This window comes from Camelus dromedarius, chromosome 12 (genome assembly GCF_036321535.1).
Source record: "Camelus dromedarius isolate mCamDro1 chromosome 12, mCamDro1.pat, whole genome shotgun sequence".
Classification (NCBI taxonomy): Eukaryota; Metazoa; Chordata; class Mammalia; order Artiodactyla; family Camelidae; genus Camelus; species Camelus dromedarius.
Genome location: NC_087447.1, coordinates 63711493 through 63737186, shown reverse-complemented (window position 1 = coordinate 63737186; position 25694 = coordinate 63711493). Strand labels below are relative to the sequence as shown.

At 45.9% G+C, this 25694-nt stretch overlaps 1 protein-coding gene across 1 annotated transcript in view; it reads right to left on the bottom strand.

Moving 5' to 3' along the window:
* Positions 1–4290: 4290 nt before the first annotated feature.
* Positions 4291–25694, bottom strand: part of PANX1 (pannexin 1) — a 43097-nt gene continuing 21693 nt past the window's right edge. The window contains exons 2-5 of the mRNA XM_010988901.3: positions 23169–23308; positions 11180–11400; positions 9433–10091; positions 4291–8886 (exon numbers count right to left, since the gene is read on the bottom strand). Coding sequence (XP_010987203.1) covers positions 8807–8886; positions 9433–10091; positions 11180–11400; positions 23169–23308 — 1100 coding nt within the window. The 3' untranslated portion in view covers positions 4291–8806. The remainder of the gene's footprint in view (positions 8887–9432; positions 10092–11179; positions 11401–23168; positions 23309–25694) is intronic.

The window sequence follows — 25694 nt, the reverse complement described above, 5'->3', positions numbered from 1 at the left end:
AGGTGAGAACTGGACAGGTCGTTCTGTGGTGAATTAGGCTTAAAAAGAATAAAAGGAAGCATTTGGATATTAACTCTGACACACTTTGTGGAAACAGACCAGGTCCAGAAGTACTGACTTGGCACAGACTGACTGTACTGTTTTTTTTTTTTTTTTTTAACATTTTTTATTGATTTATAATCATTTTACAATGTTGTGTCAAATTCCAGCGTAGAGTACAATTTTTCAGTTATACATGAACATATATATATTCATTGTCACATTTTTTTCTCTGTGAGCTACCGTAAGATCTTGTATATATTTCCGTGTGCTATACGGTATAATCTTGTTTATCTTTTCTACAGTTTTGAAATCCCGTCTATCCCTTCCTACCCCCTACCCCCTTGGCAACCACAAGTTTGTATTCTATGTCTATGAGTCTGTTTCTGTTTTGTATTTATGCTTTGTTTGTTTTGTTTTTTTAGATTACACATATGAGCGATCTCATATGGTATTTTTCTTTCTCTTTCTGGCTTACTTCACTTAGAATGACATTCTCCAGGGACACTCATGTTGCTGCAAATGGCGTTATGTTGTCGGTTTTTATGGCTGAGTAGTATTCCATTGTATAAATATACCACTTCTTCTTTATCCAGTCATCTGTTGATGGACATTTAGGCTGTTTCCGTGTCTTGGCTATTGTAAATAGTGCTGCTATGAACATTGGGGCGCAGGTATCATCCTGAAGTAGGGTTCCTTCTGGATATATGCCCAGGAGCAGGATTCCTGGGTCATATGGTAAGCCTATTCCTAGTCTTTTGAGGCATCTCCATACTGTTTTCCACAGTGGCTGCACCACACTACATTCCCACCAGCAGTGTAGGAGGGTTCCCTTTTCTCCACAGCCTCTCCAGCATTTGTCATTTGTGGATTTTTGAATGGCCATTCTGATTGGTGTGAAGGGATACCTAATTGTAGTTTTGATTTGCATTTCTCTGATAATTAGTGATATTGAGCATTTTTTCATGTGCCTATTGATCACTTGTTATGTCTTCCTTGGAGAATTGCTTGTTTAGGTCTTCTGCCCATTTTTGGATTGGGTTGTTTGTTTGTTTCTTATTAAGTCGTATGAGCTGCTTATATATTCTGGAGATCAAGCCTTTGTCAGTTTCATTTGCAAAAATTTTCTCCCATTCCGTAGATTGTCTTTTTGTTTTACTTATGATTTCCTTTGCTGTGCAGAAGCTTGTAAGTTTCACTAGGTCCCATTTGTTTATTCTTGCTTTTATTTCTATTGCTTGAGTAGATTGTTCTAGGAGAACATTTTTGAGATGTATGTCAGACTGACTGTACTGTTAATGGAAGTGAATGCACGAATGAATACCGGTGGATGGTCTGATTTTTATCAAAGCAGTTTGGAGTATGTTACTCAAAGGCATGTTTGTCTTCCAGAGAAATCTGTCCATATTTCTGAAAGTGGGAACTAAAGATGCTAAAAAATTACTTAAAATTTTTCACTTTCTTAATACAACCACTGTTCACTTTTTTCCTATACAAATTAATTTTTTCACATTATAATCACCTTCCCCCCAGGAACCCCATGTTGGTGCAACAGTGCAGCCCGAGTGCAGTTTACATTGTGAATGAGCCTAAAGGGACCTGCTGGGGAGCAGGTCTTTTTCTGGGTGGGCGTGAGGTTTGGAATGTACTGTACTATAAGAAAGAATGTTTGGTGATCCCCTATCTTTCTTTGAGCTGGAAATGGCTGGAAGAGGAAGGAGAATTTTCGGAGTGTGTTTACAATGCGGTGACTTGCAGTGTAGACAGTTAGGAAAATGAATTGCTAGGTGGGGCCAAAAGGTGAGCCAGACCCAAGGCTATTGGATTAACAACTATGGGTTGCCCTTAACAAAAATGAGGCCAGGGAGCCCTATTTAATTTCCACCAGCTAAACATGTGTTTCGAATGTCAGCATTAGAACTCATGGGTTTCTACAGTTTTTAAGCTGAATTATAGCTGGATGAGCCAAGTAAAGTGCCCTGTTTATGGTGAGAAGCAGCTCTGTGGTATGGGAATTTCAAAGGCTCGGCTCAAGTTCAGGCTACTTTCCCAGGGAATCTAGCACAATTCCAGCTGTAACGCATTAGATGAGTGGCTTCCCCAAGCAGGAGGATTATCCGTCTCCATCTGCACAGCAGTGATTCTGATCTTAGTTTACCCAAGAGTCTAGTCTCAATGTGAACATTGATAAGTCTTGTGTTTCTGCAAACCAGAGGGGTCCAGGGGGGAAGGCTGTGGATTTGGGGAAAGATTTGAGGGGTTTTGAGTCCTGGTTCTTCTACTTTGTAGCCAATTGCATAAGTTCTCAGAGCCTGTTTCCTTCTCTGCAACTTGTTACAGCTGATTTTTCTGAAAACCAGCTGATTTTGTTCCTTACATGGATGAAACATGTTCATTGTAGAAAATCTAGAAATAACTCCCACATCTGCCACCCGCCAAGAAAAGAAAAAGAAGGAAAACGGAAATTACCTGTAGTCCCATTATCCAGAGACAACCACCGTTAAACGCCCTGTTCACTGTGTTGCTTTGAAGTCAGGAGATTATAAGAAAATACCATAAGCTGGAAAGCTCTATGTGATAATGAGGTATTTTTACTGAGTGAGAAGTCTTAGAATTTGAACCTCTTCATAGCCAAGAAGCCCTTTATTATTTCATTTCATTTAAAAAATTCTGTCATTTCATTTTGTTTACTTACTCTAATTATTGATAGTGCTGATTTTTTTTGCTTATATTGATTTTCTCATTTTTCTAGAATGTACATATATTACTTAGATAATGAAATTTTTTTGAGTAGCCATATATGTTCATGGTAGAAATTATATAAAGAACAGAAAAATATGAAGAGTAAAAAAAAAATCCGTAACTTCATCACCTGGAGAGAGTCATCCTGACCTTTTGTCATAGTTCCTTCTAGTCACTTTTCTACATGTTTTTTATTCAGGTGAAACCCTAATATGTGCATAACTTGAGAATTTAAAAGAATCTTTGCACAGAGTCTCAGTAAACTCTTCTTTTACTGAACTGTCAGTGTTGATAAATTGAAAAGTTGTTTTCTCTATTAATAGGTTTGCTTTGGAAAATGCAATCTGTTTGCATTTTCTCTTTTGAATTACTTGACCACATCCTTCATCTATTTATCCATTGATGTTTCTTTTCCTGTCGTGTTTTGGAAAATTTTTGCCCGTCACACAAAGCGTATTTTTTAAATGTTAGCATGCTGGCCTAATTGTAGATAAACAGAATTTGATATACTGAATATAGCTTGCTGGTCACCACTGATGCTTGGGGGTCTGGGGGCAATAGAGTGAGCACTGCTGGTCTGTTCGCATGAATTGTCCTGATACTCGCTGAATTCTGCAATTGTCTCGAAAATAAGACCTTTTGGTGTACTTGCAGTATGGACTAGAGCAGAGCTGTCCAACAGAAAGATAACAGCCACTTACCAAATTAAAATTTTCTAGCAGCTATATGTGCTCTCATGGGTGGCCTCCAGCCAATGGTCAGAAAAAGCAGACATCGCAAGGAGATGAATTCTGCTTGACAACCTGTGGGAGCCTGGAAGTGGCTCCTTCCCCACAAGAACCTCTAGATGAGAACGCAGCCCGTCCACACCTTGACTGCAGCCTCGTCAAGACTTGGGGCAAGGGACCCAGCTCAGCCATGTCCAGACTTCTAACCCAAGAAACTGTGAGATAATGTGTCGCTTTAAGCTGCTATGGTTGTGGTAAAGTGTTACGGAACAACAGAGAACGAATACAACGTCCAAGGTTCCTGGGGGTGTCACCCTAGGCAGGAGCTGGGGAGCAGAAGGTGAGGAGAGCTGGAGCTCGCATTACAGAGTACTCCCTGCATGGCAGGCACTGTGTTGAGATTTCACGCAGCTCTTATGTATTACCCACAGGAGTCGCTTGTGATAACTGACCATTGTACAGGGGAGTCCCCCTTCTTGAGAGAGGGAGGAGGCCAACCCATGCCTAGCAGCAGACAGCCTCCATTTCTTCCTCTTTCTCTCCGCCCAGGCAAACAATCCCCAATCAGAAAGCGTGTGACTTCTGCTTCAGAAATTCCAGAATCCGTGGGCCCTTAATCAAGGACTTTTTTCCTTTAGTTACTGCCAGCTGGATTTTAGTAGATGCCAGGGAGCCTACTAAATTTTCTGTATCCAGCAGAGAGGAATGAGTCTCAAGACATTTTAGGACTCATCTTCTGTTACATCCTCCCCGAAGAGAAGGTGAGAAATATTAAGACACATTTTGCATTATTCAGAGAAGTTTTATTTCGGTGGACAAAACAGTGCAGCCCAAAAACACTGATTCACCTTTATCTCTAGACACAGCAGCCTTGATAGTCAGCTTTTCAACCGTCCTTAAACAGAAGTCAGCAGGGTCAGAATGCAGAACCCACATGGACAGAGGACTTAAGTGGAAATATGAACTATAACAGTGATCATCACCCAAACGCAGTGCTTTCAAGGTTCTTGTGTTTTTTTTTAAAGGTCATTTTCTGAGACTAATTTGTTCTCATCCTTCAGTCTCTGCGAAATAGAAACCAATCATTCTTACCAAAGGACACAGCATCTTTTAGAACATTCATTTTTTTCTCTAAATGTTTTGAAGCAACTTAGTCATGAAAAAGAATTTAAATTATGCCTGGAGCACCACTTTAGAGAATACCATAAAATTTTAATCATGATGCTTTAAAAAAAGGCCACTCGTGAAAGAGGAGCTGATGGCTTCAGTTTTTGTGGAAATCAGTTGTGACATTGTGGAATTCTACAAGGACGTGTCTCCTCTTCCCTGGGCACAGGGAAGTACTCAAGGCATGAGAAACTATCATAACACTCAGGAGCTTGAAGAACAATTACTGACCAAACCGCATGCTTTAAGTGACAAGGTATTTCTACAGCTAAAAAGAGAACCCGGAAACACAATACATTTCATCTAAAGCAAGCAGGACAAACCCATCACGGATTAACATCTACTATATTTCACAAATGATACAATATCATCATTACCAACCTTTTTGAAAGGTTTCACTTTACTTGTGAAAAACAGGGCGGGGATGCCAATGACTGCCCTGAAGGAGCCATTTCATCTCAGTGCCCTCAGATGAAAGTTCAGTTACTGGTAATTGTACATTTCAATCAACATCCCTTTTCAAGAGGTTACTCTGGGAAATTAACAAGACCAGGAACTTTATCACTTCAATTGCCCTAATCATTGGGAGGCAACACTGAACTTGTCTTGAACTTGTAAAGTGACCCCAGCTTACTTCACAATAAAAAGCTACGAACTGTCAGTACATGTGGAAACCTATTCATCTGCAGAAACATTCCTCTCTCCACCAAGAGGCTCAGTGAGCCTCCCCTGCCCTGTCCTGCGGAGAACCATTTGCCTTTTAAAATCAAATCACTGTAGTCAACAAACTAGGATTTATCATAATGGCATTCATTTGTTCAACAGATGTTCACAGAAAGGCTTGTACACACCAGTCATTGTTTTGCAGGAGCCTGCAATGTAGCAGTGGATAAAACTCCTACCCTGATAGATCTCTGATTTATCCTGGACCAATAAGCAAAGGAAACCGAACATGGGTGCGTTTAAAAAGCTGTGAAACAATCCGCCTATAACAACTAAGCAGTTCTTCCAGGGACAAGGCCTGCAGTCCCCTGCCATCCCACCTGAGCCCGTGCTAAGGACGGGAGAGGGGACTCAGAACAGGAATCTTCCACAAATGAAACACCAGCATGCATCAGAGCCCACCACACCGTGGGACGCTTCTGACCTTCTCCCTGGATGACTACATGTAGGACAGACCATCTTACAGGGCAGGTGTGTGCCTGCATTCTAGGGAGGCCGCACCTGGACAGTGGCTTGGGTCTGGAGTAATCATGCCTGGGGGCCAGAGAACAGCAGTCAAAGCCGGCCCCCTGATCACTCCAACTCCAAGCCACTGCCGCCCACTCACTCTCTCGACTTTTTCAGTCTCTCAAAAGTGAAGTCAGTTACTCAAAAGGGACAGTTCGCTCAAAAGCGTGCAAACATGATTTCACTAAGTCAATGTACAGTTGAGACTCACTGTTGCAAGTAGCAGCCTTCCACATGGGCCACGGGAGCCTGGATCCCCCACCGTGCGGCTCGGTCCCCAGCCACGAGAGCACAGCTTCTAAACCTTGGATGCGTGGATCACGAGGACTCCTGAAGGGGTATGTAGTGTTGTGTGTGTTATCTGGCGGAGAGGTGCGTCTATAGTTTTAAAAAAATGTATTTACAAGGGTGTTTGTAACCCCCAAAAGTTTAAGAGCCTCTGTATAGAGGATCTCTGCTTGTCCTTTGGTAAAATTCCACGCGCAGCCGGACACTGCTGTCAGAAGGATCCCAGCGGCAACGCTGGTGTAACGTAGGAGCCTGGCTCAGAGGCCTTGTGGTGGCTTATTAGGAAGATAGGCCAGAACGAAAGTCGGCGACTCCTAGGGTGGGGTGGTTGTTTAGGATCTGTTTGTCCCCTTTTATAAAGCAATGAGCGACTCCTCACCCTCAGAAATCTGCCTCCATGAAAGTACTGCTCCCTCTGAGCCAGCAACGGGCAGGCAGATGAATTCACTTTCCTAAATACGCTTTTTCCCAAGCCAAAGTGTACGAGCAGACATCCACGCCAGCCTCCGGGCGCCATGACTTTGTGGACAGTGCTTGTGGTGCCCGCCCCTGCAAGGTAAGAAACAAAAGGTGGCCGGCACTCTTCCCGTTCAGAATCAGCGTCTGTGTTATTGTTGTGTTCAGGCTTCAGCCTGGGGGGACGTGGCTAAAGAAACGCTAGGAAAAACTAACTAGAATCTCAAACCATCAGCTAGAGATGATGGGAAACAGAACAACAATACGGTTCTCTCCCAAGAGCACAGAGCATTTGCTGGGAGTTTTCTGGAGGGGCCTGTGTTGTGGTCACTCTTCCTCTTGGTACCTATGTTTGGGACCTCACAGATCCTACCGGAGCTCAGAGAGCAGGAACAGGGCAGTGCACAGAGGATAAGGGCTCCAATTATATTAACTCTGATTAAAGAATTACATGTGACAGGCCTTAGAGAGTTCCTGGTCTTCTAAGATAATGTATCTACTTTTACCACTTAAAATACAAATTAGGGGCCGTCCATAGAGAAGCTGAGGTTTAAAAAAAAAAACATAGAAAAATATATTTCAGAAAATTTTCCAATTATAAAAAGAAACCAGTGTAGAGAAGTGTGACGAAACGTCTCAGATAGTGATATAAAAACATAGCAAAATCGATTATTTAAGTTACTGACACTTCTAAGTCACACTATAATTAAACGGTAATAAATATCACACAGTGAGAATAATTTAAAACACTGATTGCATCTTTGATATTTATCATTAGCTTTCCATCTCAGAAACCATCACAGAAGCACAAATGAAATCTGCTTCTGTGAATATTCCAAAAGGCAGAGAGCAGCTTATGTAATTAGATTAGGTGAACAACTGTCCCTAAAAGCTGGCTGTGAACACTGAGGCTCATAAGGGCCACTCACTAGCAATGTATTAACTTTCTAAGAATAGAGACAGGGAGGGCCACAGGTGTCATTTTTCAGAATTTTGTATAAAATGTAAACATAATTAGGCTTTATTTACATGATCAGAAGTGCAAAACTTTTTTTGATACTGAGTCAGCCTTAAATGTTTATGAAATAATGCCTGGGTGTTGTAAATACTATATACCCATTTGTGACATTTATTCTAGAATTCCCCGTCAATACTAGAATGTTCTTCCCAAGTGGCCTCAACTCTGACACCGTAGAATTCTAAATTACAATGAATTTTTAGCAGATGTTCTTAAACGTAAATAAAATAAACTGCTAGGTTCTGGCTCCGAGCACATCCGTCTGCCAGATGTCATTTATACCTTCCGATCACAACAGGTAGGATTCAAGCCTTCTGTGTTCTGCTAATTGGTTTAAGTGACACCCTGTTTCGAATGCGTCTGACAACAGGGGAACGCCCTGCAGACGAGTGACTGGATTAATCTGTTTTGCATGTTCAGCTTCGCCCCAGTGGGCTCTTTCAGAAGCACCCTTTCCTGTGTAAACGTCACCAATAAATATCCTTTGAATGCTGTCTTATTGATGAGGTTTCAGTGCTTGGGTCCGCTGCCCTCCGCAGCAGAGTGCATTAAATGGTCGTCAGAGGATTTCAGTTGGTGAAGGCTGACAGGTAGCAGGGTCAAGAGCCTGGTGTATAAGAACCGAGACTCCAGCCGTTCTCCCAACTTAGGACACGGCCAGGAGCCAGTCCACCCTTGGGTCCACAGTCTTTCTTGTCCAGCATTCATCGGGGCACAGAGGAGATTCATATTAAATTGTCCCCTGACACGTTTATTATAATTTTATGAAATAAAACAAAAAAACCTCCTGAACCCCTTCCTTGCCAGTAGCCCTAAGACTCATTCCACCATCTGTACAGAAAGGTGTTTCTCGGAGGCACTGAACGGGCTACTACTCTTACTTCGATGAGTCTCCCCACCTTCCATCGGATGGGACTTCTGCATCTGTGCTCCCTGCGGCTGACTTATCTCCACACTGTCTCACAGGAAGTTCCTGAACTCTTTTCCACTTTTTCATCAGGGACTCAGTGAGACATGCTCAGTATCTCTAGCGAGAACCACTGACTGGAAACCAGCTGGGAACCTGACAAGGTGCTTCAGCCAAAACGAATTCCACGTCCCTGAAGTCCCCGCTTCTTGAAGTTCATGGAAAAACTCCTCACAAAGAAGAATCCAGGAGTCTCTGTCGAGCATTCTTCTCTCCGTTACTTATTTTCGTTTCACCGTGTACATTCAAATCTGTCAACGTAGAAAACAAGTATTTATGACAGAAGTCACACAGTGAGACCCATCGGCACTAACTGACTTCTAGAAATCTACCCCCTATTCTTGGCCTTAGCTGGCTAATCTGAGCCTCGTTTCAAAGCACACTGAAGTTGGGCCAGGGCAACAATTAAATCAACAAACTCTCAGTCCCTTTTGTAAGAGACAGAGAACGACAGTCAAGATGATCAGAGATACGGGAAGAAAAGCCAGTAAAATAAGACAAAAATTAGCAAGGATAACAACACGGAGGAATCCTCAAGTAAGAGATGGAGGATGAAACAGAGAACAAGGAGATGAAAGAGAGCACAATCTAGAAGAAGGACACTTTCCTTCTCTGCACATTTGCGGCAGCACCAACGCTACCCCTCTTCCCCTAGGGCTGGGGGGTCTCACCTAAGACCACGCCAGGAAAATGGTTTAACAGTGGTGGGCGGGGCGAAGACTGTCAATTACACATAAAAGGCGGCTGCGGGGGTGGCTCTGGGCATCCTCAGCCTTGGCCCTGAAAGCTAAGCCTACCTGTGAGCTCTGTCGTCTGGTCCCCCTGCTCGTCTCCCATCATCTCCACGGGCTTGGGATTTTTGCCATCGACCACGTCCATCTTGATCATACCGAGGTTGGTCAGGAGGAGCATGGGGTCGATGCCCTGACCGCTGCTTTTAATGTTCTCCAGGACCTTGAGACATTTGTAGGACTTGAGTTCACTAATGTTCTCCTCCAAGAACAGAATGTAGAGGCTCAGATCGTTGTACCCTTCTGACTTGAAATGCAGAACATCGAAAGTGGGCAGGATTTCGTACACTTTGAGGACATCCGTCTTCTGCCGGAATGGAACAAACAGCGTGTAGACCACCACGGGAGCCAGCAGGACGTACACCACCAGGTTGATGAAACTGAGCAACTGGAAGATGCCGACGGCAATGAGTTTGCACTGGAACTGATCCGGGACGGTGCTGTCGTTTTTCAAGATCCCGGATTTGATGCTGCAGACGAACTCGTCCGAGAGGGAGGAGAGGCTAAAGTAATAGCCCAGGTAGACGCCGGCCAACAGGATAATGCTCAGTGACAGCACCCGGCAGCCAACGTACTTGACAATTAGATTACTGGAGTTTTTCTTTGTCTTTAAGTACTGCTCCACGATAGGATACTTGAAGTGGCTTTCCGATATCTCCCACAAACTAGACAGAAAAAAAGACAAATAGAAATAATTTAAACACTTACCATCAAATAGAAACACACTCAAGAGTATCACACTGAAAAGCTCCAACACCTTTCTTCCCATGCTTCTCTACCTGTAACTTCACTACAGCACCAGGGAATAAAATCAGGTTTGAAAAAAAAAAAAAAAGCAATAATAAAACACTTTGCCCCTTAATATTTTAAGGAAGACCTAGTCAGTTAAATGTTATGTTTGTAAATTCTCTAGGTGCCAGGCACTGGCACCTAGAGAATGTTAAATGTTAAATAAATCTGATAGTCCTGCTGCTGTTTTTTTTAAACTATAATTTCCCATTCAAGGGTGCAAATAAGGTGGAGAAGAATCTTCTACCCTAGCTAGAAAATACATGCCTCCTTTTGGTGAGGGGAGGGAGGCAGGCAGCTGGGATGAGGGTGGGCTGAGGCTGGGGGCCAGCAGACCTAGTCCAGGTCCCAGGTCTCCCACTTAACAGCTACAGGGCAGTGTTTTTACCTGGGGGAAAAAAAAGGAAGGGGGATAAATAAATGAAGTTAGGAGTAATGATGTTTTGAGGATTAAATGAGATAATGGACTGAGAAAACTCAGCACAGTGTCTGAGATTAAGTATTAAAGTATTTGATTAAATAAATACTAGATTAAGTATTAGATCAGGTTAAGTATTTTAAAAATGAGAGCTATTAGTATTATTACTAGTGTCAATAACAAGAACCAGAGGAAGAATGTGAAAAAAGCGAGGCACTGTCTGCTCCTTCCCCGTTTCCCTCACGTCTGTCCTGAGCTCAGTGGCCTCACAGTCCTCTGTGCTTCTCCACGAGGGGTACATAAAAGCAGCTAGAGCTGCATTTTAGAACATGAGACAGCGCTGTTACACTCAACAAGGGAGGGGCCCCGGATGTGAGGACAGGTGCTGGGGCGGACAGGTGGGGGTGACATCTGGCTCCCTGAATGCCACTGGGTGGAGGGCAGTCCCCCATGTATTGGCTGTGAGAACCCGAAGCCCAGACGGGCAGAAGGGCTGAAAACTCATGCCGCAAAACCGGATGGGCTAGCTGCTGGGGGCTCGGTTACCTTTGCCCCATGTTCTCGTTTTCTGGAGCTGGGCAGGCACCATCTCTCAAGTCAAGGTCACGGACGCTCTTGGCAGCTTTGATTGCACGGTTGTAAACTTTGTCAAGTTCTTCCATGATGAACTTCAAATCTGAGCAGAGATGAGGTGCAGCTGTGAAACGCCAGAACAGGGAGGGCAGGTACAGGAGGATTGCCACCAGCAGCAGGATGTAGGGGAAAAACTGGAAAACAGGAGAGCAACTCATGGGATCAACAGACCCCAACCCCAGCCCCAACAAAGTAACTGCTGCTCACGGCTTTCTTATTCTGAGACAAAAGTGCATGCCCACATCGCTTACGAAAATCAGGCTCCTCCTCCAATAACTACTACTTATGGCTAAATTCACCTGTCCAGCTAGTACTTGATACTGGTAACTACCTTTTCTCCCCACTTCAAGAGACTTTAATTTGAAATAATTGGCAACTACATAGGGACACCTGATGTCTCTTCTCTAATCGCTGATGGAAATGGAAAAATAAAATTATCCCCCTGTCTTTTAGAATAATTCCTCAATGAAATCTTAATCAACAAACAGTAAATGTCACAGTGGCCTCTGGGTTCTTTTTTTTTTTAATTGCTATGGTTTTAGGAGGTTGCTAAGGCTTTGAGAATTCTGTTTTTTTCCTTTCTGGGATCTGGGAGAATGACACAGAAATGCATAACTTTGCTCAAAACAAATCAGAAAAATGTTGGCTTCAGTGATCCAGTCATCACCCCACGAACCAGCTGAAATGAGCAGTTAAAAGTCACAGAACGCGCCTGCCTGACTTCACTTTGTATGATCATTTCTATGGCCATCCATCTTGCTGCAAGTGGCATTGTTTCCTTCTTTCTTGCACCAGAAACTAACACAACATTGTAAATCAACTATACGTCAGTTGAAAAAAAAAATCACAGAATTCAGAGCAGAGCTCCCATGGTGGGACAGACTGTGAGGATTGCCCAAGCTCTCACTTAACAGCCAGAATAATCTCAAGTCCAGAGAAGCCCACCCCCGTGGGCAACAGTCATAAGTGGAGCATCCCGAGCTGGATGGATATGCAAAACAAGTAAGTGGGGACTCAGAAGTCAGAGAGAGCACAGAGCATCTGGTAACCAGGTCCTCCAGGGCAGTGGGGAAACACAGAGCCTCAAGAGAAGACATTAAGGGGACCATGAGTTGCAGTCAGCATAGACCTGGAGGTCAGGTCAGCTTAGTGGCCTTGGCAGCAAGGTTGCTGAGCCTCTCACCTCAGTTTTCCTATCTATGAAATGGTCACATCGTACAGGGGGCATGACGATTAAACTAGATACTTTATGAAAAATGCTTAGCATGGTGCCTGGCAATGAAAAGGCACCAAAACACAGCAGCTAAAACCAACTGAACAGCAACCGAAGGGACACGTTATCTTCACTTGGAGCAACACTGGTGAGGCTGTTACTGATGGCTTCATTTTGCAAAGGGGAAGAGGGAGCCCAGAGCCATTTCTGGCCACAGAGCAGAAAGCTAGTGACAGCAAGAGAATATGAAGCTTCATCTCTGACCCCAGAACCACGCCTCTTCCACCATGAGACACTGCAAATCATTTCACTTCTCTGGAAGACCTTTCCCGACCCTTGCATTGGTCCCTTTCCGCAGCTCCTTAGAGTTGCAGTAACAGGAAGAGGCCACGATGGCCTGGAGTTGACACAAACGCCCACCCCAGCATCTCTGGGAGCCGGCAGCAGACCCAACACTGTGCTTCTCAGTATAAATTTCGATGTACAGAAAAGTTGCAAAGACGGTACCGAGCGTTCTCGAATAACCTCATCCAGTCTTCCCCGCTGTTGGCATCTTACAGCTCCATGTACACTTGTCCAGATGGAGCGACCACCGCTGGCACGTTACTGTTAACTACGTTTCAGGCTTTGCCTTGGACTTCCCCAGTGTTTCATTACTGTCTTCTTTCTGTTCCAAGATCTCGTCCAGGGTATCCATGGCATTTTGTTGTCACGTCTCCCTAGACTCCTTGGTTTGGCGACAGTTCCTCAGTCTCTCCTTGATTTTCGTGAAGAATAACGTTTTGTAAATGCACAAAATAACACACAGATTCACGAAGGAAAGGGGTGATGCTGGCAGGCAGTTATCACAACATTAAAAGACATCAGCACATTTAACGGGATCTCACAGATGGTCCAAGGACACAGTAACTCTGAAATGAGGAGTAAAAAGTTCCCAAAGATACCTGTGACTTCTGTGGGTGACACAGGCACGGGGCACTGATACACTGTGTAGGCTGTCGCCTCCTTATACACTATCTTTTAATGTTAAGGTTCAGCTTGAAGTGCATACCAAACACAGCCGCCATGGGTGTTCTTATCCCAGTTCGGAGACTCCCTGATGCTCTCACGGAACCCACACTAGGAATTCCCACTCTGAGGGAAAGAGAAGTTGCACAAATGGGTCTGAGACTCTGCGAAGCCATCTCACCAGTGCAGTCACTTCCCTTCGGGGTTGTGGCACGGGAGGGGGGCTCTCAAAATTACGAACCCAGCTGGCAAAGAGCTGTGATGCAGTGACACACATGATAGGCTGGGATTAGCTGAATTTTGCCTACAGAATTCAGAGTTGGCTACAGCGGGAAGCAGTGTTCCCTCAATCCTAGCCCCCTCTGAGGGTGCCCATTAGTATGAAAAACGTCCCTGCATGATGGAGAGTTTGTGCTGCTTCCAGAACCAGAAGGACCAGGCATTTCTTTGGGAACCACAGAGGGAACACTAGGTCTAACTTGGGGCTGGGGAATATTTGTTTAAGTCACTTTTGTTTCAAAGCTATTTGAATAACAGCCTTTTACCAAACTGTTCTCCTGAATTAAAAAGTGACTGTTTAAAGCCTGTGGCAATTCTTCTCACATGCCAACACGGTGTGATAATTAGCACCAATAAACAGTTCAGCACGGCTCACTCGCTGCAATTAGGAAATGGATGTATAAAGGCATCATCCACGGGGCTTTTGCTTTCTTCTAAAACATTCGTGTACCTTGGCCACCTTTAGTGGAAGGTGGCTGCATGCCCCATTTCTTTTTTTTCTTCCACCGTTAAACCTCTTTTTCCTTTCCCGTCACAAAGAAAAAGGTGACTTTCAGCGAAATCTGCAACCAGCTGGTATTAAAGTGAATTCAACGGAAATAGGAATCTGAAAAAGTATTAAATTATAGTCCTTAAAACCCTTTTGTCCAAATAAGGAACGTGGAAAAGCTGCCGAGCTTTCTGAGTGCATCTGCTGGATGGGGAGCGGCTTTGCTCCTGAGCTGAGTCTGCTCCCAGGTAGATCTGAGATGCTTGGCGTCTCCCAAAGCCGTGACCACGTAATTCTGTACGATGTCTGTATTACTTAGCGCTGAGCTCTTCCAAAGCTGGTAAAGCTTTTCGAAGCAAGGTGGAACCAAGAAGTTGACATGTTTTCAGTCTACTTGCCTTAAAATTTTGTTTTGTTTCTGGCAAGGGCTGTAGTTAGGACAACAGAACCTCCAGACAGAAGGAAACCTGGACGGGATCCAGCCCAACCTGCTCAAGTCCTCTCTACCTCACTAAGGCAAAGATACGTCCAACTAGGACTGAACTGCTCCTCTCCTGAAATGGATGTGATTGCGTCTTACGGGACTTGATGCAGATGGGCAAATTCATTCAGAAACATAGCCTACCCACCTGCCAGGTGCCAGGCAGTGGGCTGGGAACCTGGCCCACAGATGAAGTGCAGAGTCTGCCCCGGGACCACACAGGGGCCAGGTGGGAATACTAGCGAATGATCAAATACTCAAAACGTTAAGTACGACGGCCATAAAATATGTAGGTACCAAGTCCTGAGGGAACAGAAATGCCACCGGGGAGGTCAGAGAAGGCTTTGCAAAAGAGGTAACATCTGAGCTGTGCCTTAAAGTACAGTGAGGCCAAAAAAAACTTAAAGCACTATTGTGTTAAGACTCAGCTCTCTGTGGCCCTTCAGACATCCTCCTTCCTCTGCGTGGGATTCCTTCTCCCTGTCGGCCTGGTGAATGCGCACCCATAGGGGGCACCAAAGTAAACAAGCAAGCCCACAGGGGAGAAGGCAGTAAGGGTTGAGGCTGGAAGGGGGCGTCCTAGGTTGAAAACCTCATGTCCACCCAGAACGTTGGAACATGATGTTTGTTGCCTGGAAATTGAGTTTTCACAGATGTAATTAGCTAAGATGAGGTCATTCCAACTTAGGGTGGGCCCTAATCCAGTGGCTGGTACCCCTCCAAGAGGGTCATAAGACGACCCAGAGACACACAGGGGAGGAGCCGTGTGAAGATGGAGGCAGAGGCTAGAGAGATGTCTCTCTAAGCCAAGGAACACCAAGGACTGCCCACCACCACCGCCAGAACCGAGAAGAGAGGCCTGCAACTGACTCTCCCTCTGAGCCCCAAAGAAGGAAGCTACCTTGATTTCCAGAACTACGAGAGAACACATTTCTGCTGTTTCAAGCTACCGACTCTGGTGATTTGCCACGGCAGTCCTAGGACTCTCCTACGGAGGTGAAGCAGGGACCAGATTATGAAACCCTCAGCTTTCACAGAATGGGAAGCCCCCAGTGGAGAACATGATGGAAATTTCTTTTAGAAAGATTATTACAGCAGTAGAGAAAGGAGCACCCTGGAGAGGAGGGACAAGGCAGGGAGTTACTGCAGCAGGGACGGGGGAAGTGGTGAGGACTGAGCTAAGGCCGCAGCAGTGGGGAGAGGGGACGACAGCTCTGAGAGCTACAGATGGTAACAGACCCCCCGGTGTCCGCTTGGAAGTGATGGATGGAAAAGGGGCAGAACTGAGGCTAATTCTGGGTTTCCAGCTTATGCAGGGGCGTGGGTGGTGGTACCATTAGTTGAAATGAATAAACGGGGAGGAGCAGAGTCAGCGCAGAGGGGAGTGAGGAGGGAAGCAGACCTAAGAAGATGAGAAAGTTTGAACACGAGACAGCTGGAGTCAACAGCATCCTGGTGAGATGTGTAGGAGATAACTAAAAATAAAGGAAAAAAATTTGGCTGTCCTTCCAGTTTCAGGATTTTGGAGCATATAGACAGTCAAAGCTAAGAGTGTGGTTAGGACCATCCAAGGAGAAGGTGTAGAAGGAGACAAGAGAACCATGGAGGTTGTGAGACCCTAACATTTAAGGGTCGAGCAAAAAAGAGGGTTAGTCAGCAGGAAGCAGGTCAACCAAGAACAAATTCCACTGGGGGGGCAATAGATAGATTCACGGCAGATGTTTGTCCTTGGATGCATGTTGGCTGGACCGTAACATACTGAGAGATGACCTCGAATACGTGAAGTCCAGTGAGTGAAGGGCTCCCCAGACAGGCTAATGCATTCATTCCAGCAGCAGCTTACAGAGGACAGAGAAGAAAGATGGTAAGACATTCGATTCTGCACTCAAGGGAAGACACCCAAGGTAGCAGGCTTCGTGTCAGGTGACATTCTGGGAGGGACCTAGCAGGAGGGGAGCCCTGGACAGGAGAAGACGGCAGGCAGGGCATCTGTGTGTGACAGGAGTAAAGACTCCTGTTAACAGAATTACAACCAAGTTTCCTAAAGACCTGGATGGACACAGAATGGACCGCCCTGTGAGGCAGGGAGCTCCTGTTCACCGATCATCAGCGAACGCAAGTGGCTTTAGGACTCTTGACTGGGGGTGGGCAAGCTTTTTCCTGCAAAAGGCCAGTCAGTGTTTGTGAGCCACGTGGCCTCTGTCACAACTATGCGGCGGTGCCATAGTATAAAGGCAGACACAAGTAGTGTGTATGTGAAGGGGTGTGGCTGTGTTCCAAGAAAATTATTTGCAGAAATGGGTGATGGGCTCTATTTGGCTGCAGCATGAATGTCAGTTTGCCAACCCCTGCCCTGGCTCTCTGCTTCTCAGAGAGTGGTCCACAGCCAGGCACCCTCAGTATCACCTGGGCGCTTGTCAAAAATGTAGGACACAGGCCCCCGTCAGACCTGCAGAATCTGAGTCTACATTTCAACAAGATCTCCAGGTGATCTGCCGCCACACAGAGCTTGGGAAACACTGGTCTAGATGAGTGGTGTCCGCACTGGAACCCAAGCTGGGCCAGAATTTCCCCAGAAGTGGACAGAAACCACATTCCTGGACTTAACCCCACTGGATCCAACCGAGTAGTCTGGATGGGGCCCAGGACCCTGGATTTTCACACAGATAATGCTAAGGTTTGAAAAACCCTGGTCTGGAAGCCTCAGGGGACCCCTCCAATGCAGTTTCTATGAATCCATGTAAAGGAAATATAGAAAAGATTTGATGGCTCTGATCACTTTATTTTCTTCCTCTTATTGTGGTTTGGTTTTGTTTTTCTGTCAAAAATCTGCTTTTTGGTTTCAGGAGAAACCTGCCTACATCATGAACTTGAACAAAGAGAACACCCAAAAGGGCCAGTTCCCAAACAGTCCTAAAGCGCCACCTGCCGGTCCCCTTGAATGGACTCGCACGTCCACCAGAGACGCCTCAGTGGTACTAGAGGCCACCAGAAGTAAATGGAGTAGCAGGCAAGGAGATGGAAGAAGTAGGTGGGGAGGACAGCCTGACTTATACTACTGCCATAAACTACACCACTATACGCTTCCCTGGGGGTCTGTCCAAACTTCCCTCTTATAGGGGCACCAGCCATGTTAGGTTAGGGTCCTCCCTACTCCAGGATGACCTCTTAACTAATGACATCTGCAACCACCCTATATGCAAATGAAGTCAGATTCTAGGGTATGGGGGTTAGGGCTTCCATGTATTGTCTAGGGGACATAACTGAACCCAGGACCCCACTCACATGAAGAGTTCAGCTAAATCTGTCTCTCCTGGCAGCATCCGACACAGGCAGGCTATGATACTGACACAAACCTTTATCGGATACCCTGTCCTTCATTCATACAGAACATCCTTATCCTTCTCCCCACAACCCCCAGCCCTCTGTCTCCTGTGCCGACACCTCCTACTCCCCTAACTCTCAGTGGTGGCGCCCCTCAGGCCTCGCCCCCACCTACACTCACTCCCTAGGAGCCCTCCCACCAGCCCCACAATTTTAAATACCATCCTCTATCAGACCGCTGTATTTACGCCTCCACCCCACCCTCACATCTCCAGATGCCTGCTGCCTACTCGACACCTCCCTGGGCCATCAGGCTTCTCTGACTTCCCATGTTCAAGCAGAACTATTTGGTTTTCTTCCAAAACCTCCTTCCCCAGACTTCTTCAAAGTAACAAATGGCCTCACCTTTACCCAGTGCCGAAAACCTTAGTAGATAGCGTGTCCTTGACTCTGACCTTCCCCTCATCCTCCCATGTCGGATCAGCACATGTTGGCTCCACCTCCAATGATGGCCCGAATCTGTCTCCTTCCCACCAGCCCCACCACTGTCACCCGAGCCCGGGGGACAGCACACTGCTGCCATGGGCCAAATCCAGCCACAACCAATCGTGTACATGTCACCTAGCTCGGCAGGGTGGACTGCTGCAACAGTGACAGTGACCAGTGATGACGAAGACGTTTACTATCTGGCCCTTTACGGAAAGTCTGATCACCCCTGGTCTAAGCATTTGATATCACCTTTGACTACTGTTTAGTGTAATCGTCTAGTCGGCAATAAAACGCACCAGGCGATGCTCTCTGCTGGATCATTCTTTGACTTCTCAGAAATAACAGCTTCCCTTCTGTTTTGTTTCCTGATCAAAACTCTCACTCTGTGCCTACCATGTGGCTCTGTCCCGGCCTCTGAACATCATCACTGCTCACCATCACTGCGAATTAGCTCCCAGGAACACCAAGCTCACCTGCTCAGGGACCCGCAGTGGCTCCCATCCATCTCCAGCATTTATCCTGGACACCTTAGTTTTCAAAGATCCTCTTTAACTCTGGCCTGACCCTCCACAGTCAGTCAAAGCCCCATGGATCCCCAGCAGGGCAAGCCAACACCCTTCCTCCTCCCCAGAAGGTGCCTCACACCCTCCCCAGGAAAGGCATCGGCAGCCTCTCCTCTGCCTTATTTCCATCAGCATTTGAATACACTCAAAACTCTGTCATATTACAAAATCTTCCTGGACCCCAAACCTTCCCTCCAGTTATCATCTGGTCTGTTTCTCTCTCTTCCCTTTCTAGGAAGAGAGATTTTTCTGAAAAAGAAAAAAAATCTGAAGAAATTATCTAATTATCTATTACTATCACTTTCTTTTTTTAAAATTGAAGTATAGTCAGTTTACAATGTTGTGTTAATTTCTGGTGTACAGCAGTGATTCAGTTATACATACACATACACATATTCCTCTTCATATTCTTTTTCATTATAGGCCATTACGAGGTATTGAATGTAGTTCCCTGAGCTCTACAGTAGGACTTTCTGGTTTATCTGTTTCACATATAGTAGGCAGTATCTACAAATCCTGAGCTCCCAATTTATCCCCTCACCGCCTTTCCTCTCTGATAACAGTTTCTTTTCTCTGTGAATCTGTCTTTGTTTTGTAAATAAGTTCATTTGTGTCTTTTTTTTTTTTTTTAAAGATTCCACATATAAGTGATATCACATGGCATTTTTCTTTCTGGCTTACTTCATTTAGTATCACAATCTCCAGGTCCATCCATGTTGCTGCAAATGACATTATTTCATTCTTTTTTTTATGGCTGAGTAGTAATCCATTGTGTAAATATACGACAACTTCTTTATCCAATCATCTGTCAATGGACAGTTAGGCTGCTTCCACATCTTGGCTATTGTAAATAGGGCATGTATTTTTTCAAATTAGAGTTTCTTCCGGATATGTGCCCAGGAGTGGGATTGCTGGATCACAGGGTAAGTCTATTGTCAGTTTTTTAAGGAATCTCCATACTGTCCGCACCAATTTACATTCCCACCAACAGTGTAGGAGGGTTCCCTGTTCTCCACACCCTCTCCAGCATTTATCATTTGACCAGTCACCTTCCTCACTTCCCTTTCACCCACCGCCATCTGGTGCCCACTCCTCCACAAAAATTCTTCCTCCAGGGTGACTAATGATTTCACCAAATCCGGAAAGTTTTGTCTCCCCTTTACTGCACTGTCTTCTTTGCAGCAGTATTTGACAAAGCTCACTGTCTGAAAACGCTCTTCCCTTGGTTTCTATGACAACCACATTCCTTTCTCCATCCAGCTTTCGGACTACTCCTTCTGTGTCTTCTTTGCACGTGTGTTCTCCCCACTGAACAGTGAGCTCCTGGAGGAGGGGGCCATGTCCTTGTGTGGCTCTCTGTTGACAAGCATTCTAGAATGTCTATGGTGGGCCCCCATTAACGTCAAAAAATCAACTCTGTTACTCGTTCTTAGTCTGAGAATTTCCATTTCTCTGTGAAAGTCTCCATATTAATTCTTTGAACATAATATTAATGATTATTTAAAACATGTGCCTGATCAATCTCTTGTCTGGATCTCCTCTTCTAGTTCTGGGTTTTCTCGTACACTGTCATTTTTGACTGAGTGCAGAGCATTTACTCGTGAAGAACTGGAGGAAGAATCTGAAGCTCTGGGTGAAGTTACTTCCTCCAGAGAGGACTGGATTATTTTTGCTTCTGGCTGGCAGGTGGACGAGAGACACTAACAATTCTGTATCTCTTTAATTCAACTGATACTGAAGTGCTTTGACCCAGGACTCTAGTCCCTATGAAGGCTGGCTGAATTCTGGATCACCCCTCTCTCCTCAGCAATGACCTTTCAAGCCTGGGGCTGTTGACCAGGGTCCTTCCAACTTGGTCAGTCTCAATTTTAATTTTTGTCTCCAGCCCTGTGAATCTGGCAAGAGCTCTGCCCAGATCCTCAGCCAAACTTCCATCAAAACAAATTAGACTCCCATCACCAGAAAGAGAGCTCCTTAATCTCTAAGACTGAAAACTTAAGGCCTGGCTACCCAGGCTGTTGTAAAAGACTTCCCCTTCAACCTAGCAGGGGCAGTGGGAGCCCAGAGGCCTGATGCTTGTCTTACAGCCAGCAAACAGTCCTGTGACTCCTGGGTGTGACCTCTCAAGTTACCCTTATTCTACACGTAAAATGCATCTGGATCAAAGTCTCCGAGTTTCTTCCTGTTCAAAGAGTTTTGCAGTCTCTAACATCCCTGCCAACTCTTATATCAGACAATCCCAGAATATACATTCTTCTTTTGTGGATCCATCAATGCCCAGCAGAGCTACTGATGGCAACTTTCCATTCTCATAAGACCATTATAACACATGGACTTAAACTACAACAGCATGGATTTAGATTTGCAAACAAAGATGTCCAGTCTCTAGCACTGTACCCACTCATACTGAAGATCCGTATTATTTGCTGCCCTGGCAACTAAGCCATGCAAAGTTGATGAGGACCTAAATAGTGCTAAGGCTAAAAGTCAGAGAGAGGTCTGACCCCCAGAAAGAAAGAAGTCACTGTAGGACATGACTACACCGAACGGCAGGCAATACATAAACACGAGGGGTACAAGCCTGAGTCAAAGCAAAGGACTTAAATTGCTCTTTTTAAAAAGATGGATGCTGACTCTGTGTTCAACAAGTCAAGGCAAAAGAGAGTCAAACACACTTTAGCCTTTTGCTTTTCAGAGGCTAACATCCCACGCTTTCCTCGGTGAGAAATACCCCAAGATATGCGAACACTGTGTTCATTTTTATGAAAGAACCAGTGGTTGAAAACACTCACAGGCTGAAACAAAGTTCAATTTTCCCAAGTGTAGAGAAGACCAAACAGAGTCCCTTCAGGATGCAGAGAACATTCTCCTGCACGAACCTGCCGACCCTGGCCCAAGTTCCAGGCTGCCCCGCCTCCGTGTGCCCCGCCCCAACACCCTCCACCCCAATCAGGGGGCTCCTGACCTGCTCCCCTTCTCTGAACGACACTGGTGTCTCCTGGGTAGCATCTGCCCTTCCTCACAGCCTGTGGACTCATCAGAAAGCAAAAGGGTCTATTCCAAATGCTGGGCCGCAGCCAACACCCCAGACAAATTCATCCCTGGGCTTCCTGATGCCCCGGTAACACACATTGGCTAGATGCTACCAACCTCTATGTTGGCCCTTACTTTTTCCCAACAGACCGTGTGTGTGGTGGGAAGGGAGCCGGCCGAATCTGGCTGAGTCCCAGCTCTACCACTCTCTAGCAAAGTTCATGTAGACATCCAAAATGTACTGGGAGCCTCCTATGCTTCAGACTCTGCTGGACATCAAAGGTACAAGCATGACTGACACACATGAGGGGCTGGCCATAATGGAGTTTAAAAAAAAAAAGAGTGCCTCAGTTTCCCGACCTGCTAAAGGGAGGTGCTGGACCAAGTAATCTCTGAGGTTCCTGGTTTTTTTTAAAAAATTGAAGTACAGTTGACTTACAATGTTATGTTAGTTTCTGGTGTGCAGCATAGTGATCAGTTATACATCTATATATATACTTTTTCATTATAGGGTACTCCAAGCTATTGAATATAGTTCCCTGTGCTGTACAGTATGACCTTGTTGTTTTATGTTATATATAGTAGTATGTATCTGCAAATCTCTAACTCCCATTTTATCCCTCCCCTCCCCTTTGGTAACCATAGTTTGTTTTCTATGTCTGAGTCTGTTTCTGTTTTATAAATAAGTTCATTTGTGTCATTGCTTTAGATTCCTCATATAAGTGGTATTATATGATTATTTGTCTTTCTCTGTCTGACTTACTTCACTTAGTATGATAATCTCTAGGTCCATGCATGTAGCTGCAAATGGCATTATTTTCGTATTTTTTTGTGGCTGAGTATATTCCACTGCGTATATATTCTGAGGTTCGCTTTGATGTTAACATGCCGCAGTTGTATGATCTGAGCTACAGCCCTGGTTGGCCACACACATCTGTGTGGCTGTGGACTGGCACAGCCTCTCAGAGCCCCGGTTCCCACATCTATCAAGCGAACAGGTGAGATCTGGTGTCCCCAGTTACCTTATGCAGGCACAATGGGAGGTTTTCAGAGTCGCCCCGCAAGGAGTCCTTCTGCTGGACGGCCGCCCAACAATAAGAGTCCACGAAGGAAGCCTGACGCCACGAGAAAGAACTGGGGGAGAAGCAGCTTATCTGGGTACCTGAGAAATAAGAAAAGATTGTCCCAAGTGAATGAGAGCACAGGTTTCTGGACCCTTCCCGCTCCTCCTGTCTCTCCCTCCCTGCCTTGGGCTTTCAAGCGTTAGCTAAGTCAGCGACCACGACAGGAGTGAAACCAGCATCGAAACCAAACCCCCAAGTCTGCAGTAAAGCTGAGTGTCTGCGAGCTTTCTGGCCAATGCCAGTCATGACAGCAGCTTGGGCTCAGAGGTGGGGAAACTCCTGAAAGAAGTGAAACCATCACAAAAAGGAAAAGTGGGCAGGAAAGGAACCAGAGCCCCAAACATGCAAAGGAAACGCGCAGAGTTGGTTTAGTTCAGGGTGAGGACTGAGAGGAGAAGGACTATAGGGTGGGGAGGGGACGGGAGGAGGAGGGTCGATGCAGAAAACTGGACCCAGAAAAGGCATCCTTTTTAGAACAAAGAAACAGAACATTCAGCCTGAGGAAGGGAAGGCTGATGACATCTGGTAAACATCACTGAATGGCAAATCAGCAGTTTTTCCATCTCATCTCAGAAAAGAGAAGGCACGGGCCCAAACTGCAGCCCAAGTGGTTTACATTCAGAAGGCAGATGCTTGAGACCGCAAACCTGCAGACAGGGAGACGGGTGCTGCACGGGGAAGCGAGAGAGCTGGGTCCCACTAACACGCTCTTCTGGAAAGGGGCTCTGGGCTTGGGTTCTCTCCTCTGCAAATGCTACTATGACTTACTCCCTGGAAGATGCTTCCTGCTCCTGAGTGCCTGTGTGCTCCTGACTCATACGGGCCAACACCTGGGAAACTGGCCAACAGGACTTTTGGAGTGCAGGGCTGAAGCCGTACCCCGCCCCTCACCAGCAGACAGAGGGTCTAGCGCTGAGCCACTCCTGGCAGCGCGGAGCCCAGCCCCAGCCCTCTGTCCCATCAAGCACGACCAGGAGCGTGTGTCTGTCCTGGGCACCGGGGCCAGCTGCTGAGGGACGGTGGGTACACTCTCCTGCCCATCCTGCACAGAGAGAGTGCTAAGTGCTTGGGCTCCGACGTTAGCTGTACGTAAGCGTAACTCTGCCACTCATGGCTGGGTGACCTCAGGTCACTTACCTCCCAAAGCCAGGGATCTCTAAATGGGGGTGACATTAATGTCTACATTCTTAGCAGAGTCCGTGGTTCCCAGCAGGTGCTCACTAAGTGTTACATTCCTCTATACGAAGTGGCCAGCACATTCTGTTACAGCTTTAAAGATGGGGATGTGCCCACCAATCTCCCTTCCCACCTCGTAGAGAGGACAGGACAGCAGTAAGACACTGAGCTGGACTTCCCTAGTCCCTTTAGGAGGGATATAAAAAGCCTTAAAGAGTCGCCTTCCTCTGGGGCAGGGTTGGCCCTGACAGTTGTGGCAGGAGAGAGCAGTGACAAGGATGCTATTGGAGGGTAGATTCTTGTGGTGAATGGGGGTGCAACGGGCCAGGCTCTGAGAACCCTCTCTTCCTCATCAAGTGCCTTGATGCCCACAGACATCAAGAAAGGGCTTCTCAGCAACAGTCCGTGGAGATCACTGTGAAAAGTCACACGCCATAAGAGAGTGTTCTGTCATCGGGTAAGTTCCTGCCAACCAGGGATGGCTTACATAAGTGTTGGGGATGGGAAAGACATTTAAGGTGCCTTCCAACTCAATCCATTAAACTTGAGTTCTTACATTTTATAAAGAGCAGAGCAGTCAGGACAGCGCAGGACCCCGGGCTAGCCTCACTTTGCTCTTACATCAGCATGTCTTTGTCAAATGCCTCCTATGAGGTCCCAGACACCAAGGCCTACTGAGCGTAACCGCACAGACTGTGAGAGGGACAGACCGGCCCTGGGTTATAAATGGACGGTTGCTGGCAAGTTGCTTGCTTGGCAACATCTGTCCAAACATGTCCTCATGAAAATGGACCATCCTGTTAGGATTTGATGGAAATCTGTCTGGCCCGTAAGTTCCTAAGATACAGTCTTCATCGTGCATGTGTTTAACACGCAGTAACATTCTTCTCACAGGAAAAGAGTCTCAAGTCGTCCTGGGACCTCAGGGCCTCCCCCAAGGGAGTGGCAGAAACGGAGCATAAATAACCAAACTTTTCACACCAAAGGTTTTTGTAAAAGAGGAAGAAAGGAAATATAACTGAGTCTATGGACAGAGGCCAAGGACTGAGCTCGTAAGAAAATGTTCCTCTGCTGGAATAGAAGGTCAGAAGGGAAGACAGCCAACAGTCACAGGACAGCAGGTCGCCCTCACAGCCAGATCGACGAGGGAGGAGGGTAGCTAGCTCGGTCTTATCTTCATTGTACCCTGAAGGAAACTGAAGCTCAAAGCAGTTCAGCAATCCCCTACCGAAGGAAGCAAATGGTAGT